We start from the raw sequence: 21,331 nt of genomic DNA on the forward strand, positions 1-21,331 counted from the left end.
TGTATTCCAATTCCTGACCTAGTCACTGGAGATAAATTCAATTGAGCGGAGGCACTAGGTGGATCCAGCCTGGCTAGGTCCATAGATCTGACTTGTGACTTGGCCTGGTGGTGTCACATGCCATACTGTGGAAGATTACAAGCAAAGCAATAATATTTCCATGACAAGCAGGTGGAAAATACTCCACCAGAAAAGTTACATAGTGCACCTTTAATGCAGGTTTTCTTATGCATTTCAAAACTAAAGCAGTAACTAAACACTAAAGCTTCCTGGAACTTTCTAGAACTTCCTGGAACTTGCAGTGCAGCAAAATTAACTAGTGCTGCGTATGTGGAAACAGTCTCGGAAACAGCAATGGACATCAATGCTCTATAATATAAAAAGATGTGTACTAGATGCTACACGATAAACCTGGTCATTACAGTGTAGAGTCCATATGACAGCCTATCATTACAGAGGCCCACATAAACATGAAAGAGAGAGAGATAGTGGGGCAGATGTAAACGAGGAAATGAAGTATATAAGCAAACAGTGGAGTGGACTTCGTAACATGTAAAAAGAAGCCCTTTGTTAAGACAGGCCTGTCAAGATAATTACTATGTGGACTTACTGTTCAATATATGACAGATGGAACAATATAGTGTGTACACTTTCTTTACAATACTTGGGATTAATGGGGAATGTTTTGGCTATATGGTAAGATTTCAAACATAGAAGGTTAAATCAATAACTTGCAATAAAAATAACTTAATAACTTAACAAATGAAAACTAACTGCTAACTTTACCTTGACTTTTTATTGCAGCTTATGTTTTTAAACAATATTGTAGATTTAGAAAAACTGTGGTATAACTCTGCTTTTGGGTTATGATGTTGGTGGTATGAATAAGTAAAATTTTATCGTTTATCATCTGAATTTATTTCAGCAATATATCACACTACAAAATTGTTGACGGGCCTATTTGTTGGTTTATATAGAGATAAATACAGACAATCTTAAGATTCAATTAAACTCCCAGAGAATCGGTGCATTGTTGACTTTTCTCAAAGTTTCCATTGAAATTAATGGGATGGCCGCTTAGTCATAAGTATCATCACAAAGAAAGCACAACTTAATTGCATTTAGAGGCAAAAGTAAACAGGGCAAAATAAGGTCAGTAGGTTTTTTTGATGGCTCAGATTTCACCTGAGAGACCCAGCATATATTTAGGCAGTGCTCCACTGTGTTTTTAAACTCCATACACCTTGACTAGAATCATTTGGATAATGTCAGCCCTGGAATTGCCAGTTTAACTAAACTAAAACTAAACTAAAAGGTAAAAGGTAGCTGTTAACTTGAAAACTACCACTACCTGGCATCACAAGGTGGAGCAAAGCCTTTTGAGCTTGGGGTATATAGACAGACTAATAATGCAGGGTTACTCAAACATATGAATGAAACAAAACATAACTCCAGGTATGTGAAGTGAGCTTTAAGTCCTGTGATAATGCAGTTACAAGAGTAAATTTTGTGTAATATAGGACTTTAAAACATTGATCTGTTGAGCTTGCTGTTCACATGTGATCAGCAAACTGACCTCTATCTCTCGGACCACCCTCATGCCTCGTCCACCGCCTCCATACGCTGCTTTGAAGATGATGGGGAAGCCATAGGTCTGAGCAAACGCCTGGGCCTCTTTCAGACTGGAGATGGGCGAGTCTGTTCCTGGTACCACGGGGACACCTGCAGGCAGGGAGGGTGGAAGGGTTAATAAATGAATAGTATTATAATATTATCTAGAAAAGTGATTCTTTCTGTATACAGCTAAAGGTCCACATCAAGATAAAACCAGAACTAAACCAAAATAAACTTAACATTTAAAATCAGGTTTAAACTAATCCTAAACAGGACTGGAGACATGATCTGTGGGCTGAAAATAAGAACAATAGAAGAAAACAGGCACTATGTCAACTAAGAGACATTTCAGGGAACCGCAGCAGCACTGATCTCAGCAGTTATTTTACAGCTAACACAGAATTCATTTTATATTCATGCCATTCACCTGCACTGATGGCCAGGGATCGCGCCTCCACCTTGTCCCCCATCTTGCGCACCGTTTCTGGGGCTGGACCCACGAACATGACCCCCGCATCAGCACAGGCCTGAGCGAAGTCTGCTCTCTCTGAAAGGAAGCCATAGCCCGGGTGGATCGCATCTACATTATTGTCCTACACAAGAGAGGAGCAAAAACATGGAAGAATTACAAACACAAAAATAGTTAAGTCAGCAGCTTTTGCATGAATATTGACCATATCCATGCGAGTAACAGATTTCAATAATTATATTTATACATTATTTTAATCACTATTCAGAAACACTTGAGGTTAACAAATTAAAATATGAAGTCAAATCTACTACAGTCGTCCCTCACTTTAACGCAATTCATCTTTCGCATCCTCGCTGTTTCATGGATTTTTTTTGTGCAATTTTGCATACTTTTTTTACAGCTTATGAACGCACATCCCTTAGCCAATCAGGACTCACCCTGCGTCCTGATTGGCTAAGGGACTGTAGACCGCTGTCAATCAATCTGCCGTGTCTCCTGTACAGTACAGAATGTGTTCAGCCAAATTTACATAAATGTTCGCTCGCTAGCAGTGTAATTCTGAAATGCTGTACGTTTGCAAGTTTTCTCCCCGACAAAACCCACAACATCAATGAAATGTTCTGCACTGACAAAGGCTCCTGTGGTCACACCAAAAAGTCACAAGAAGATGCTATCACAGAAAAAGTTGGACTTCAGGACATGCTGAAGGAACGTAGACATTACGCGGCGCCATTACGAAATAAATTAATCTTCGGTTCATTACTTAAAGGAGGAAAATAAGATAAGGACAACAGCAGCAATAAGTTTTAAGAAGGATGTTGGGTTGTAACTGTCCTGTGTGAGAAAAGTGTATCAAGTGTGTAGTGAGGGGTTTTACATCCTTAAAACATATATAATAATTGTAAAAAATAAAGCTGACTACTTAGTGTATTCCATCTATTCCAGGTTATTGTTAGAACGTAACCCCTGAACGTAACTAATGCAAGAATCACACGCACATATAAAATGTATGTAGAGGTCTAAACTATGAGGACAGTTTTTATAGTTATATAGACATTTTGTGTACTTCAGAGGACATTCTATTTCCTAAATTGGCAGCTTACTTGACACTTGTTCAGCCCCATTTATAACACATTATACATAATACATTTTAGTTTCAGTAATCTTGTGTTTGTGCTGGGGGAATGTACAACAACATGATACAAGAGGAATCCTGTAAAGAGCCCCAGTGGGTCCTGGTTAACAGTCAGCATTAATGAGGGATACGAACCATTACACAACAAGAAACTGCTTTAGCTGCTCCTGTTACCGAGAAAAAGACGAGACTCTTAGCAGCAGTGAAACAGCCGTGTGCCATCTTTGTTATTCTCCAGTTTCCAATGTAGTTTCACAGTATGAGGAAAAAAAATCATCGTGTGCTATTCCTGCTACTTATTCTGGTTATATTTTGATTAGACATGAGGTTTATTTAGTTTAAAGCAATAAATCTTAATATTTTTAAAGTCAGATTTTGTGTTTTGTTTTGTATACTAATTAACCATTCTAAAAAGATCCTCATGTTACTTTTACTTCGGTTATACAGGGATTAGGATTGTGTCGTGGCATCACAACATACAGTGCAGAGTTTCTAATTTATCAAAACCTAAAAGTCTGCCCTCACCTGCGTACCCTGAGGAGAAGTGAACAGCCCCAGCCCGCTCAGGAATCAAACCTGTGAATCAAACCTCTCTTGCCGAAGGGTAATGAAAGTGACTACAAACCACCAAGCTGCCGTTTTAGATTCTGAAAACCCTGTAGCTCATTCCATCTTTGTTCAAATCTCCCATAGAGACTGTGATAGTCTGTGTATAACGGGGTCAGAGTCAAAGTGCTGAGCTATATCGGACACGGACACACATTGGGTTTCCAACCTTTTTGGGGACATTACATTGACGTACATTCATTTTGTGGAGTGATTAAGGTTGGGCAAGTAGGGATTTTGGTTAAACTAAACCCAAACATTAACCAATTTGAACTCATATCTTAACTTTGAATCAACAGTATGGTTTAAAGGATTTACATCAAGGGTGCCTGATTTTAGTCCCCGCAATGTGTTAAATATGCGCCCGCACACACAGATAGGGAGCAGGAGATTCAGAGGGGGCTGAGGCTGACAGATAGAGCCATCTCTGGATCACTGTGGACCATCTGCTCCTGGATACGGGGCCCAACTATAATTATGGCCTGTCCCGTTGTTAAGGGAGCTGTTACAGGCAGGAGAACAGCATAAAGACACATAGACACCATTCAGATTACTAAGTGCAGATGGGGCATGAGCAGGTAGAGCAATCCACCTCCTCTGAGACAGGTGTGGACATTAAGGGGCCAACAGACGCCCCAGGCTCACACATATATACAAGTGACTCAGGGAAGACACATCCTTGAGGCAGAGGCCAGTGTGAACAATGTGAACAAGAGCCACACAGAATAACTAGAAAGCAGCAAAACACGCCCAAACACTAGGCCTGTACAATCTAAGAAAAGAAACTTGCAACTAATCAAATATTGCAATTGTGGTTAGATGCGTTGTTGATATTTTACAGCTGATGTTATCAACGACCCCTAGGGGTGTGATGCTAGCTATGGGCACTGCTCTGTCTGATGCTTTATTATTTAATCTGTACTATTTTGTGTTTTTTTGATTTTTCAGACAGTCTTAAAACTTTTTAACAGTGTTTGCAAATGTGAGCTTTCCACCATTAGATACACATGTAGAAAACCCACAGCAGAATGTCACTGCAAAGAATAAATATGTTTAAAAGTAAGATTCTGTTCTGTGAGTACACAATGCAAACAATTCCAGAAATAATAACATTTGAACAAAGACTGGAAGATAAACTGATAATATTACAAGAATTTTAGAACATGTTTGTAGAGGTCTAAAGTACAGGAGTACATGATTTTTCTATATTGTAGAGGCTGTTCTATTATCTAAATCAGACATGTCAAACTCAGGCCCGGGGGCCAAATTTGGCCAGCAATATAATTATATTTGGCCCACAAGATCATACCAAATATGTATTAGAGCTGGCCTGCTGGCTACAGATAGACTATAGAGACATTATTTATTTTAAATGTTATTTTATAGTCTGCTTGTTCTGGATTCAAGCATAACTATTATTAAACATTTATTTCAATAAGGCAAGGCAAGGCAAGGCAAGTTTATTTGTATAGCACAATTCGTACACAAAGTAATTCAAAGTGCTTTACAGAATAAGAAATACATTAAAATCATAATAAAAACAAATCAAAACATAAATAATCATGAAGATTAAAATTTTAAAAAAGAGAGACATAAATTGGAGAGAAGAGTGCGGAATGAAAACCTTTCAGTTATATGCACAGTTAAACAGAAATGTTTTGAGTCTGGATTTAAACAGCGTCACAGAAGAGGCCTGTCTCACATGTTCAGGAAGACTGAAAAGGCTTAACATTACATACCTTGAAAGATTTGAAAACATGTAGATGTTGTTTATTTTTTAAATAAATATTTAGATTGGCCCATGACTTAGTCCCAGTTTTAAATTTTGGTCCTCTGTGAATTTGACACCCCTGATCTAAATAATTGCAGCCTTTGTGATTTGATATTCACTTTAAGGAAGAAAACAGTACTTGGATTTAGTACGATTCAGTGTAGCTCTTAGCAAAAACTACACATTTAGCAGGGCAGGGGTGACTAAAGAGAGCCAAGCTTGGTCCTTCTAGTGGTTTAATTTGTTCATTAAAAGGTTCTGAGATTTGTACTTCGATTGAATTGTCCGTTGTTGCAATGTAAACTACTGTCAATAGTTGGAAAATATTGACAGTCTCTCTCTCCCAGTCTCCCCCTCTAAAAAGCACAAGACTTAAAGACGAGTTTCTCTGCACAAGATTTACCATGGAAAACTGTTACATCAAGCCCTCGGTTCGTTATTTTGGTCCTTCGAGAAAGGCAGTACTATTACAGTGAGTGGTTTTGGACCATGTTATAATGATGTAACCTCTTCAAAAACATACCTGGAGTCATATTTTGTTTCATTCACACATGTTTGAGCAATCCTGCATTATTAGTCTGTCTCTCCAAAACTCAAAATGCTCTATTCCACCTTGTGATGTCATGATGCAATAGTAAAGAGCTACCTTGGTACCTTCCTGTATTTTCACGTGACGTCACAAGGTGGAAACAAAGTGTTTTCTGTTTGAGAAAAGAATTCAGCCTAAATATGCAGGGTTTGTGTATTAAACATGTGAGAATTATACAAAACACAGCTCCATGTAAATTTTTGATGAAGAATATTTTAACAGAGATCAGAAAATAGCACAATATGGGACCTTTAACTACAGCAGACAGAATACCTTTCCAGTATTGCCATGTTGTTATCAAGCACTTAATATTGTGATATACATTTAAATAAATACAGTTTTTCATTGTGCCACCCTAACAAACCACCACACATGCATTCACACACTTGGACATGCTTGGGCTCTCCGTGGCGAGGCTCCCAGACAGACAGACGGATTTGGAAAAATGAGTTGGACATTGGTGAAGGTTTTCTCAGCTTGGCTCACTGACCACATGCCCACACAGAAAATTATCAACCGTGAGAGATTGATCCGAAAAACGATAATGGACAAGTGGCAGTGCATGCTGGAGGGACCGAGGGAGAGACGGAGGAGGGAGGAAGGCAAAGACAGAGGGAGAAAAGGAGACAAGAAACAACAAAAAAAACGACACAAATGCACTGATAACGGGCACACAAAAGGAACAGGAAATGACTGAAAATGGTGATAGAAAAGAGGCAAGGGAGTGAATAACAAGTAAAACTGTATTTTTTAAATGACAAACTACCAGAAAGAAAAGTATTTTTAAATATATTCTGTTAATAATAACTTCTCTGCCCTGTATAGTTTTTCAAAGAAATTACTTTTAAATGCTAAATTTCTTACCCAATAAGCTTAGAAATTTTAAAGACCAAATAAAAAGAAAAGTCTGTTTTTTCATGGACAATGCTGATAACGTTTCTTTTGAATGAAGAGTAACTGATAACCTCTGCAGATATTTTTGAACAGAAATCCATTTTGTTTTGGTTATTTTCTTCAAATTATGCCATTTAAATTTACTGGAAACTCACCCAAAGCCCTTTTTTCATCACAAACCCGTAAGAGAGCCGCATAGTCACATTATATCTTTGAACTTAAGTGTTCAAATAAAACATTAAGGGTATTTTGAGGCTGTAGATCAGACGCTAACAAGTGCAAATATTGATTGGATATAATCTGCTAAATCATAAATCAGTCTGTCTCTAATAACTATATTGAATTTTTATGTTTAATAATGTTTTTCCTTTTTTACCTTGGCTACTTTGATGATGTCGGGGATGTCCAGGTAGGCAGCCACAGGAGCCAGGCCTTTTCCAATCAAATACGCTTCATCTGCCTTCTGCCTGAGGAGACAAGACATTATAAATTAGCTGACAAAATCTACAGATGTCTTTAGCTCACTTCACTGGGCATTAGCAAGATCTGAAAGCATGGAAAGATAACGCTACATTTGTATTTTTATGCTGCGTTTTAAAGAATACATGGACAGATAAGAGATGTGGTGACCATTTAAATGTAAAATAGACAAAATGCATGAAAAATAAACCTTTAGCCAGATTTGTCACTGAGAGATCACTTAAAACCCTGATTAGAATGCTAGTCTGTGTCCACAAGCCAAGTCCTGCCATTACCTGAATGTTCCCGAGCCAATATATATTTGTCAGATCTCAAAAGATTGCATTTTATTAAACTGATCATCACTAAATCTGAAAATTACAGCAGGACTAAAGGTGCATTGTGTAACTTTTCTGGCTAATGGGATGCTACATGTTTGGTAATGTTTTGCATTATTTCAATAAACATAATTCATCTTCACAGAAAGAAGATGGCTCCTCGAAGCAAAGTTACAGGTCAGATCTGTGGAGATGTGATCTGGCTCACAGTGACAATGAAATAAACCTAATGAAAGAAATTTTAGATAGGATTAATGCAATGGAACACTTTAGAAAAAGCAGTAACATCGCCATGGTGATAAGCAGGTAACATAAAAAAGTTAAATTGAATGAACGAACCCTTGGACTAAACCAAATTTTTAAGTAAATCAAATCAAAAATTTTGTGTGGGTTTGTATTATACTATTTCCTGATCTACGCTATAATGTTGTTTCCTCATCAAAAACATACCAGGAGTTGCATTTGTTTTATTCAGACACGTTTAACACACAAACCCTGAAAATGTCTGTTCTTCTTTCATAAGGAAAACACCAAGTTCCACCTTGTGATATCATATGGTAATACGTGAAGTGCTCTGCTGTGGTTTTTAAACTCCATACACCAAAACTATAATCATTTGGATCATTTCAGTCCTGGAATTTCCTATCTCAACTCAACTAAAGGTAAAGGTAGCTATTAACTTGAAAACTACCACTACATGACATCACAGGGTGGTACAGAACTTTTGCTTTGGAGATGTAGAGAGACTAATAATCCATGGTTACTCAAACATTCAATATGTGAATGAAACGAAACACATCTCTAAGTATGTTTTTGAGGAGGTAACAGCTTTCTAAAGCTCACAAGAATCAATTTTGTGTGATACAGCATCTTTAAACCCGACTTGAACTATAAATTTAATAAATAATATAACCTTGAACCAAGACCAATTTGGGAAAAGTGGTAAAAAAAAACTATGATTCCAGCATAGAAGAATTAAGATAAACCAGACTGAAACCAGAACCAGAGCAGGGTTCAAAAATAAAGCAATGCTCTTCTAATTAAATCTGTAACCAAATCAGTGAGAGAATACGCCCCATTGCCCGCTCTAACTGTAGTCAATACGAACAGAGGAAGCCTTCAGTAGCTCAGTCGGATATCTGCAGGTGATTCTTTGCTTTATTTAGCTCACTGCAGGCCTCTTTGAGTTAAAATGTGCACAGCGGTAATTGTTCCATAGGAAAGTCACAATGCCACAGTCGAAGATTTTGAGAAATATCTGAATATTCTTTAATGAATAGCTTTACTTTGCTCTTTTAATGTCAAATGTCATAACCAAGCATAGTGTTTTATGTGTTTTATAGATTAGCCTGCAGGATTCTTAAAAATGTGGCTTAAAAGCTGGATTATTTTTATTATCCTAAAGACAGTGATGTTAAAAGTACATTGCGCAGCTTTTTGGAGGAAGATCCAATACCTGCTTGTCTCCATGGAGATGTTATTGCTTTGCCAGGGAAGTTCCATGGTATGACTTTGAACATTTCCATCTAGCATTATTCATTACAGGTGTTTCTCTTGCTCAAAAATACAATAATTCCTTCTGTGAATGGGGACGACTCTCACAGATCTGAATTGTAATAGTGTAGTGCTGTAACCTGCTCGTCTCCCTGGTGATATATAGGTTTGATCAAAACTGTGGAACATTCTAGATAAAGCCATAACATTTCCAAGGAGATAAGCAGGGGGCGGACCCTCCACTAGAAAAGTTAAGCACCTTTATGCACAATCAAGTAAAACTGTTTTCTCTTAGTGTGTCCAAATATAGGTACCTGTGCATTTGCCCTGTGTCCTGTTCGGAGTAAACAGCCACAGTGCGAATCCCCAGCTCTGTGCAGGCTCGGAAAACTCGGATGGCAATTTCACCTGGAAAAGAGAAGATATAGTATATGAACGACTATCATTTTCAGGAGAAGTAAAAAGTCTTTAGAGATTTATGAATACAGAGACAGAGAAGTCGATCTGAAGTTGCAGATAAAAAACTGTCTCTGAAGATTTGGTTTGGTTATCAGTAAAGGTGCAAATACATAAAGTGCCTAAAGTATTTTCAGTGCAGTTGTGTGGTGTGGATATCTAGTAAATCGCATTTTGTAGAGAAGGTTTCAGCTGTGGTTATCTGGACACTGTTTGTGCAATCAAGACGTTTTGGCAAATCGGGCATGCATTTGGTCATCCAAATTAGTCGGATAAAACCTAGTGCCTCAAGTCAGTAGAAGCAAATTTCGATACCTGATGTCACCTGCTGCACATTTAGTAAGATGCCCATTATCATAAGAGAAAATCTGTGCAAGATCCAACACTACAACTGCTTCATTATCGATGTGACAGTAACTAGCTAAAGGAAACAGACTAAAGTTTAGTTTTGAGTAGTAAACCAACTCCTGGTTAGTTCTATTAAAGGTGCACTGTGTCATTTTTTGTTAGGGGTCTCTCACAGTCTTGTTTCCATGAATATGTCATTGCTCTGCCTGGAATGTTCCACAGTATGACATTAAACAGCTCTATCTTACATTTATTAAATTACAGGTAGTTAACTTAAAGCTCAAGAATACCCAGTAAAACAGGCATTCCTACTGTGAGCGGGGTTCACAGATCTGACTTGTAACTTGGTCTTTTTTGGCCACCATGAGGATAGAAAAGTTTAATACCATACTGTGAAACATTGTGAATAAGATTTCCATAGAGAAAAGCATTTGACGGACCATGAAAGTTACACAATCCACCATTAAAATGTTGTTCATGAGCAGATTTGTTTTTTTATAGGTGACATCAAAATCCCAACATCTCTGAACCCTGACACCTCTGAATCCTGAGTTCCACATGAACGCAGCAATATCTTATTTGTATTTCTTCAATGTGATGTGGCGACATCTCACTTTTAAACTCTTAACTTTGCTTATGCTTAAGAAAAAACACATTTAGAAGTTTGGCAGTGCTGTCACAAATTCACACTTAACATTATTACTTTATCAACATCACGCAGACAGAACTCTGATACCAATACCTCATGCTGTAAAGACAATAAACTGAATATTGTATTACATGAGGGAGATATGAGAGTGAGTCAAATCCATCTGGTTTGCTTCACACTGTGCACAAAAGTCAATACAAACTTCAGCTGGGTTTGTGTAGTTAAAGCACACAATAAAACCGTAAAAAAAAAAAAAACATATTTAGAAGAGCCGTCATTCACTGGGTTGTCAGTAAAAAATATTATTGTTTATCAAGTTCTCAGTTCAAGAGTTTAGTTAAAATGTGCAAAGTGAGCCGCTGCTGTGTAAACAAGAAATGCTCAAAGTGTGTCAGAAATGGATTTCAAAGTAATATTATTCAATAAAGACAATAACAAGAAAAAAGAGGTCTAAACCCGGACTGAACTTGGACTGAACCAGGATTACAGTCTACATGTGCATAGAGAAGACAGTTGATTACTTAAATAATTTCTTTTGAGATTTGCCATTTGTGAACTTTCAAATTTCAATAACAGTTTTGAGTTTGAAATTTTAGTATCGTGACAACACAAGAAATAAATAAGGAACTACAGAGAATAAACTATGCAGAGGCAGAGGAAAAAGAGGGAGCAGAGGAGGAAAAGGAGGCAGAGGAGGAAGAAGAGAAGCAAGAGGAGGAAGAGGAGGCAGAGGGAGCAGGAGATGAGTGAAGGAGGCCAGGAGATGTGCTTGGTCAAGTGGAAGCCAATGTGATATGATATGATGGTCAGCACCCCGCCTCTCCATCTCACATGGCCAGAAAGGAGCACGGTCCAGTGGGCTGCGGTCTGATGGATTTGCCCTAATGTGGTGAAAACGGAGCCGGAGAGAGAGACAGAAAGTGACGGAGAGAAAGAGAGAGAAAGAGTGAAAGAGAGGAGAGAGAGAGTGATAGGGAAAATGCCATAGACTGCTGGTGAACGTGAGGGCAGGCTCTGGTCCCTTTGAATACAAGTGATGGATTAAAGATAGTCACATTGTATACATGGCGATGAGGCACTACCAAGCTCGGCCTACTGACAAGAATGGAGTTTGAGGTCTTACAGTTGCCAAAAGTATCAAAAATCAGATATTACTCGATACTAAAACTGATATCAAAACTATACACAGCAGGTTGAGCAGGTTTCAAAACAAAAAAAGTCATTCACAGGACAGAAATGAGCCTGAATAGCTTTAAAATGATCTTGAGCTTTATCAGGACAAATAAAAGACCACACAGACTAGTACTAGTATAAGCCAATGGACCACTAAGGAACAATGAAAGTACTACTATTTAATGTGGAAAATCACATTCTATTGTCTAAAGAAAGTGTGTGGTTTTTTTTTTTATTATCATCATGGTATTGGAATTGGTATCGAGTATCAAGTCTATTCCTTAGAATCTAAATAGAGTTTGAAAATTTTGCATCGTGACAACCAGATTTTCAGACTGGGATTGGCACAAACCATACACTTCATTGGCTGAATTAATGATTGCATTAATGGTAGTTAGGGAAGTAACAATAACCACAATATTGTGATATCGTATCGTCAAAGTTCTCACAATAATATCGTGGACCATCATAATTTATCAAATTACAAGTCTCTTTGCTTAAATTAAGAATTATGGTGCAGAAATAGTTTAAAAAAAGAAAGCGAACTACATAGACCATGATCCTTTGCTCCGTTTCAGTGCAGACTACATGAAGAAAAAACAGTTCTAAGCATTTGTAAGTCTTAGTTCTTTGAATTAAGTCTTGTCAAGGCATTTTAAGAGGAAAAAGTAGCATATTCACAGTTTTGTTAGCCTCCACAAAATATCACAATAAATATCATACCGTGAGATGTATATCGTGACAATATCATACCAAGAGATTTGGATATTGTTACAATCCTAATCGTGAGCCTTCCCACCATATCATGAGCTTTCCCACGATATCGCAATAAATATTGTACTGTGAAGTTCATACCGTGACGATATCGTTACATCCCTAATGGTACTTTAAGTTAAATTTGGCTGAGTCACGAAGGTTCTAATCTTCATGTCATTCTGAGCACTCATTTCTGGCCTAAAATTGAGTTCACTACAAATACACATGAGCCTGCTTTATCTATATTTATTCATATGGTTCATTTCCACAGATGCCAGCAGAACGCGTGCCAAACTGTGCACTGAAAAAAAAGTGTGTTTTTCCAACAAAGACACAAGATGCCCAAAAGCATATTTATAAGCCAATAAAACCCACAGTGATGCATGATCTATCCATTTAAAAGAAATTTATTGTAGACTTGTCAAAACCAGATACTAATTAGATACTAATCTGAATAGCTTGAATGAGTGTGAGCTGTATCAGTAGGACCACAAGTACAAGACCACATAGACTAGTATGGACCACATGGACCACATGGAACCTACCTGAACTGAGTACTAGGATTTAATGTTGAAGGGGGCATTCTGTTATCTAAATAAGTGTTTATTATTATAATTCATGGTACTGGAATTGGTATTAAGTATCAAGTCTGTTCCTTAGCATCGAAGTCAAGTTTCAAATTTTAGTACCATGAACCATATCCAGGTAAAAAAAATGCTGATGATATTGCAAACATTTCTCATTAAAATGTTAATTACTGCAACCCCACTCTAACCAGAATAACATGAGTTTCTACAAAGTGCTGATAAGAGTACAAATTATGGTGACAGTATTTTAGACAGTATAAGCTTTAATTAGAGCGTACAGTAATTATCAGCACCACAAAATCAGTCGTGTTTACATAGCGTATGACAGGCAGCCTAAATACTCTTCATTTATGAAAGAGTGGCCTTCTCTCCCTCTCTGGAGAGTAATGCTCGTGACATTTTGAGCGAATTTAAGATTGTTGCACACTTTAAAAAGCCACAATAGATTCATGTTTTAGTTTTGTTTTTTTGTTGTGTAATTTACATTTGTGTTATTAGTTTTAATATTTTAGAATAAATAAATCTAATAAAATCTTTGTACACCCCTGAAGTTGTTTGCTCATCACAAACATACCTGGAGTTTTGTTTTGTTTCATTCACACGTTTAACACAAATTCTGAATATTTAGGCTGAGTTCTTCTCTCAAACAGAAATCACACTTTTCCACCTTGTGATGTCATGTGGTGATACAGGAAGTGCTCCACTGTGTTTTAAACTCCGAACCTTCGCTAGAATCATTTGGATGACTCCAGTCTCTACTGAACTAAAGGTAAAAGGTAGCTGTTAACTTGAAAACTACCACTTCATGACATCACAAGGTAAAACGGTGCATTTTGAGGTTTGGAAATGTAGACAGATTAATAATAAGGAGTTACTCAAACATGTGTGAATGAAATAAAACAAACTAAAATGAGACAACAGCATTATAACATGACTCAAAGCTCACAAGAGTCAATTTTGCATCATACAGGACCTTTAATTCACACTTATATCACAGCATTCGTAATACAGCAGCGCAATTGTATTCAGTATTAAACAAAGATAACTTCAAAATATACAATATTAATTATAAAAAGGTCTATGAATATTACAGCGCTATAGATCAAACCCCATAATATAGTTCTGTTTTTGCATGCAAGCAGTTTAAATGGTAAATGAAAGGTTAACTGTGTCAGCAATGTTTAAACTCCACACAGAATGCAGCTGAAGCAAGTGGCAAAAAGTCAACACAGCCTCCTCCGCCTGCTGTAGTTTAAATATTTGGATATGCATGTGGAGGAGCTCGAATCATTAAAAATTAAAAATGGCGTCCTCTGTTGCCTCAGGAAGATTTTAAATGTCAGTGTGTTACGTTACATTATACATTAAATAGAATTAGCAAATTCAATTAAACAGTGCAGTATTAGGCAGAGATACAGTATTCTTCTTTGTGGTTTGAAGATATGAAAAATAATATTGAGTACATTTACAACAGGAAAAATGTTGATGATAGTTATTTTTTTTAATTCATTCAGACATGTTTAATATTTAAAAGGTGCATTGCTTAACTTTTCTGGTAGAGGGTACGTCACTTGCTTGTCTTCATGATCTTATTGCTTTGCCTGGAATGTTTCAGGATATGACATAAAACAATCTAGCATTTATTCATTGCAAGTGTTTCTATAGACTTTTTTCACAACATCACTCCCCGTTAATGCTTTTCTACGGCAAAAAATCTGTGGAAATGTCTCTCGTATTTCCCACCAGCTTCATAAATCTGCCCCATCACCAAATCTTCATCCAGCAAGGTCGACAAAGGACATATTCTGTCCACGAGAATTTATCCACAACTATCAAGGTAAGAAAGATGAAAATATAAAGGCAAACAACGACTAGCATTAGTGAACTACGCCAGAGCAAAACTAACATTATGGTTATGAATAAAACATAAGTAACTTGTTCACTCAGACTGATTCTACAATTAAAATTTAAAATTGATTTCATGATGTAGATTTTAGTATAGACAGATATTTGTGCAGTTTAAATGTTAGACATATAATCTGTGAATATCTGTAGCATTCAAACTGTACAAATCTCTCCGTCTATGCCAATATCTACATCATGAAATCAGTTTTTAATTTAAATTGTAGAATCAGTTTGAGTTAAGAAGTTACTTATGTTTTATTTATGACCATAACATTAGTTTTGCTCAGGAGTAGTTCAATAATGTTAGTCTTTGTTCGCCTTTACATTTTCCTCTTTCTTACCTTGATAGTTGTGGATAAATTCTTCATGGACAGAATATGTCTTTTGTCCACCTTGTTGGATGAAGATTTGGTGATGGGGCAGATTTATGAAGCTGGTGGAAAATACACAGATATTTTGCAATAGAAAAGCATTAACCAGGAGTTACATTTACCCTACATCATGGCACTTCTGGGTCTATTGCACAAAAATATAATAATTCCTTCTGTGAACAGGGTTGAATCTCCACAGATTTGACTTGTAATGTAGCAAGTAGTTAAGTCCCATCAGATAGGTAGATTTAATCTATACCATGGAATGTTATAGACAAAGTAATAACCTGTAGATGGCGGACCCTCCACTAGAAAAGTTGAAAAACTGCACCTTTAAGTCTGATGTCATGCCCATCTGAATACAGGGAGCTTCATCTGTGACAAGACTCACATTGTCATAAAGTATTAAAGTGGCCTATCCATATCGGAAAAAATAAAGCCAAAAAATATCACACAAGCCTGAAATACATGGTGGATTTCTGCAAAATCAATGAGCAAGGTGAGATAAATCTGATTTCATTTGTAAAAGATAGATGAGCTCCTTCGTTTCACATGAGTCACTGAGTAAAACAAATGTGACTGGACGATCACGTTTGGTCGGGCTTGAGACGCAACAGAGGCCATGGGGACCAGACTGAAGACATGGATCAGATTAATAATGGATCATATTTATACAGCGCTTTTTGGAAACTCTACGATGCATTATACATCCACTCCACACTCGTATATAGAGATATCATTCTCAATATTACTCTGGATTTACCAGGCAACATCCGCCCATACACAATACACGATGTGCAGCTGTCTCACCTCTGTTGGCCACCATGACCTTCTTGATGGGGCGGTGTTCGACGCGTGGGACCGAGTGCGCCGAGCGGGACACCAGACACACCCTCCGCACCGCCAGGAGTCCCAGGCCCCCGCGGATCACTGCATAACCCAACATACTGAAAGAGAGGAAAGAGCAACGAGACCGATAAGGGACACGCCAACACGGTCGTACTTATACATGCATGCATCAAATATTCACATGCACTCAGACTTCCACACATACTGCAGTGTACTTTGATACAGGAGGAAAGTGAACTGTCTTGCCCAATGACACAGCGATAATGGGCAGGGATTGGACTGCCTTGTTATGCAAAATGAAGCAAGCTACTTTATAAGCAAAACAAAAAAAAATCAGAAACAGTGTAATATGTGTGTGCTTGTACTATTAAAAGGGAAATCCCAAAGTACAATTTATAATTCTGTACCCCGTGGCTATTAATTGTCATCCTTAGATAATTTCTGTGTTTTTTTTTTTCCCAGAATGCATTGTATAGTTATTCAAAGAGAATTCAGACAAAATATAGCTGTAACAAACTGCTATTAATTTAGACGAATAAAAGCGCGCTCCCAAAACTATTGAAAACAAATCTATTGTTTAACTGGCCTTTGTAAAATAAATGGAATATTATTTGGTTAAAGAGCTGTCTCGGCCTGAATAAAATAATCATAATTTAAACACAGAGAAAAGTGCTTTGGTTGAATGACTTTGAAATTAAAATGTCACCAATCCCCTTTTTTCTCCCTTTGCTAATGACAACGTAATTGAAGTTAATGATAAAGTGCACTGTGGCTGACTGCATACATCACAATTAATATTATGAAGAGATGTTTAATCTTGATGAATTGTGCCCATTCACTTAGCATACCAAAGAGCCGTGCTGTGATTGGACGAAAGAATCAAGGAAATAAAACGCACACAGCCAATCAGAAGCGAGCTACAATGAGGGTAATTGGATGCAGGTGGATCACAGACAAGGAAGTTTTTTGTCAACATTAACCAACTTATTCTTAAATGACAACTATTAATCATTTTCATTACTAACTTCTGAAATGTTTTGTTTATAAAGGAAGAATTTGACAGAGGGTAGCTCCAAAATCAAACCTAGTTACAGCAGTTGTCAAAAGCACGAGGAAGGAAGTCTAATTGAAATGAAGCCCTTTAAATAATGCAGTTGTCTTCTTCTTGCATGATCAGAGTAGCAGTCGTTGAATATTTACCCGGCGGATGTGACAGCCGAACAGATGGAGACGTGAGCAGAGCCTCAACCACACTGCACTCTCTTCTTCTGACACTGTGAACTAATGTTATGTGTTATGACAGAGCTCTGCTGCCACACTGTGGACACACACGGACATCGCACACAAGAGGAAGTCATTGCTAGATTTAAACTATTTTCCAGTTTGTTTGTTTTTTTCCTTTTTCCATTTTTGAATTTTAACAAAAAAATGACAGACAAAAAAAAAATGACAGGCAAAAAAAAAAAAAAAAAACTCCTCCCACACCTCCAGCCATCTCGCCACACCCAAAACAAACACACAAAGAAAACAAAAACACTGGGACTGGGATCAAATAGTCAAATATAGCTCAGGACCAGTCCCACCAGCACATCCAAAAAAGGAATCAATACTTTATCAAAAAGAATTAGTGTGTTCATTTGTATATTTGTTAGAAATGATTAAATAAAGCAATGTTGTCCAATAGCCACTTTAGTCTTTGATATAGTACTGATTGATAGACTGATCATAATATAAGCACTTTAAAATCACAAATGTAATAAGGGAAGACAGACCCTTTCTTTTAATGCCTAAAACTGTTCAGTGAATTTAGAGCAGCAAACAAAACAGCAGCACCAACGGTTAAATGCAAGCATACATACTCCATTTCTCATTATTTCACTAAACCTATTCCTGTAAACAAAATCTACACAAGTTTACACAAGGGGCTCATAACTCCAAAAATGTAAATGTCTTACTGTCTTTGTACTTTGCCCAGAATTAAATAATGTATCTAGCATATATTTCATTAGTTTAAGCATGTATCTTACTGGGAATGAGTAGCCTCTCCACAGATCTGAACTGTAATTTAATTTGGCCAAGTGATGTTTTCTGCTTGTCTCCATGGAGCTGGAAAGGTTTAAGTTTCACGCCGTACTGTGGAACATTCTAGGCAATTCATCCTTAAGATTACTCATGACTAAATCAGAAAGCATTGGGGCAGATCTAAAAATTGCATGTTAAATCAACCATGTAACTATACGGTTCATTTGTCCATTTAATTGCCAATTAATAGTTTTAGCTGACACAGAGGAATCCTGTCTGTATTTAGAGTGGCCACCAAGCACAACAGCTAATGCAATGTTTCCTATCACTTGTCACTACGGCATCATTTAGCAGGGGCCAGAATTTGAGAGTGCATTTCTTGACATCTGAGATACCCCTGTAGTCAGCTCCCAGCCTTCAGGAAATGTAACGTAATCTTTTAAGACAGCATTATTAAAAATATCCCAGCGTGCTATGGGATTAAGTTGTAGTACTACTGACACATATTCAAAAGGGCATTCAGTTCATTTAAAGGTGCACTATAACTTGCCACCTGTAGATGTTAAAGGTCCTATATTGCACAAAATGGGTTCTTGTGAGCTTTATGTCATGTTATAATATTGTTACCTCATCAAAAACATACCTGGATTTGTGTTTTGTTACATTCACACATTTGAGACTGTCTACATCTCCAAAGCTCAAAATGTTCTTTTCCACCTTGTCATGTGGTAGTGGTACTTTTAAAAGTAACAGCTACATTTTACCTTAAGTTCAGTAGAGACAAGACAATTCCAGGGTTGTAATCATCCAAATGATTCTAGTGAAAGCAAGTGGAGTTTCAAAAACACAGTGGAGCATTATTACTACATGACATCACAAGGTGGAACAGAGTGTTTTCAGTTTGAGAAAATAACCGAGCCTAATATAAAACACAACTCCAGCAGCAGTAGCCACTTCACACTTTGTCCTAAAAGTTTAATTTGAATGAATGAATTGATGGAAGATTTATTAGAGAGAGACAAGGACTAAATTTAGGTCAACATAAAACTGGTCACAATGTTTTGGTTTAATTTTTAGGATGGTCACGTTTAGCCAAAATAAAAGCATGTTTTGTCTTGTTTTTTTTTATTTGGTTGAGTTTATAGCACTGAAACAGTCCTTACTATGAATGGGTTTGGATCTACACAAACCTTTTTGGGGGGAATTTGGGGAAAATCTCAAAATTTTTCTGTTGTGACAAGCCTTAATTCAAGTCTTTTGATAAAAAATCATGAATGGGGTCTGATTTAGGTGGCAGAGGCGACAAACTGAAAGCCTATCCCATGTGAGGACAAAGCATCGTCCCAGCTTCACACTGGGGCAGGTGTAGGGTGTCCCATTCCTGAACAATGATACACCCAGACCACAACACACAGCTCAGCTCAGAAGAAGGTAAAGGTTACGCAATTATCAGGGGAAGCATCAGTAACTATGGCAACAGTAATGGGCTCCTATAGCATTAAGAGTTAGAAGCAGTAATATACAACTAGAGCTCTTAATAATTGTACCTTCGCTCCTCATATTAATCTAGTTTCTAATCACAAACATTTGTGTACAATATTATTGTGAGTCTGGGCTAAAGCTAAATGTTGGATCATACAATAAAATTACAGAAGGCAGTAAATGGTGGGAGGAGTAGCAGAACAATAAGTAGCATTTAGAAGCTACACTATAGCCTCATTTCCACTGGTTTGGAACCAGATCAGTACAGGCCACAAGTGTCTCCACTTTCTTATGTGAACTGTACTTGAGGGGTCTGGACCCTGCTGGGTGCTAGCTCCCAGAAGGGCCAGTGGCTAAAGCATGGCTACACAGGAAATAAGATGATTGGGCAAGAGAGAATAGAGACTCAAAATGGTAGACAGATATAAACATAAAATAATAATCTCTCACCAAACACTGACTTGATGCCATATTTCCAGTTTTGGCAGATTTATATGTTGAGCCGATATGCACCACAAAACAAAACAATGCAACAGCTGTTTCCTGTTTTTCGATATACGGCACTCGCTTAATGATTCAAAACATAACATTTCCAGTGCATAATGCATCTAACATGACTCAAACATTACACCTTACATTATAAAGAGAGGTTAAAATGAGGCATAGAGGCGCAAAGAAGCCAAACAAATGTAGAAAGAGCTGATCATAAACCAGAAGTAGCTTTGTTTTTACACTCATCTCACAGTGCCACAAACTAAACGAGTTTTTGTGAATTGCTAAAATTAGCCTTATAATTACGAGTACAGCAATTTACTTTTAATGTATTAGTAAAGTTCGGGTGACTAGAGTGTCTCAGAGCAGAACTTTGCCCCTGGACCCAGAGAATGGAAACGCAAAGAGCTGCACCAAACAGACCTGCTCCAAGGCCCCAAATGAACCCTGCCAGTAGAAAAGAGGTTTATGTAACTTTTGTGCCTGTCTTACCGTTTTGGCTGTGGGAATGTTTCACAGACAGTTTTCTGAGAAAGTAACAGTAACCATGACTACTTATAATCTGTGGAGAGGCGAGCGACTCACAGTACAATGCATGTTTTTCAAAGTATATTTGAACAATAAAACCATCTGAATGTAACACAGAAGCAAGTCCAATACCGTACTGTGGAACATTTCAGGCCAAGCAATAACATCTCCATGGAGACAAACAGGTATAAACAGTACTAACATATTATTATCGGCTGTTCAGTATTCAGTCAGTGGAAAACATTTTGTAATGGCTTAATTTGGATGCGTAGAAGTAGTAAAGGTTGGCAGCAGTATTTGCACTATGTCAACTAAAAGTAACAATAGAAGTAGAAAGAAGA

General features: G+C 37.3%; 1 protein-coding gene across 1 annotated transcript in view; it reads right to left on the bottom strand.

The window, feature by feature from the left end:
- LOC110159307 (pyruvate carboxylase, mitochondrial) overlaps positions 1-17,745 on the bottom strand; it is a 606,539-nt gene extending 588,794 nt beyond the window's left edge. The window contains 6 exon segments of the mRNA XM_055156707.1: positions 1,577-1,722; positions 2,042-2,207; positions 7,458-7,548; positions 9,687-9,780; positions 16,428-16,564; positions 17,667-17,745. Coding sequence (XP_055012682.1) covers positions 1,577-1,722; positions 2,042-2,207; positions 7,458-7,548; positions 9,687-9,780; positions 16,428-16,563 — 633 coding nt within the window. The 5' untranslated portion in view covers position 16,564; positions 17,667-17,745.
- Between the last annotated feature and the right edge of the window lie 3,586 nt (positions 17,746-21,331).

The sequence above is a fragment of the Boleophthalmus pectinirostris genome, unplaced genomic scaffold, assembly GCF_026225935.1.
Source record: "Boleophthalmus pectinirostris isolate CB_2022bp ecotype Guang Dong unplaced genomic scaffold, ASM2622593v1 HiC_scaffold_20, whole genome shotgun sequence".
NCBI lineage: Eukaryota > Metazoa > Chordata > Actinopteri > Gobiiformes > Gobiidae > Boleophthalmus > Boleophthalmus pectinirostris.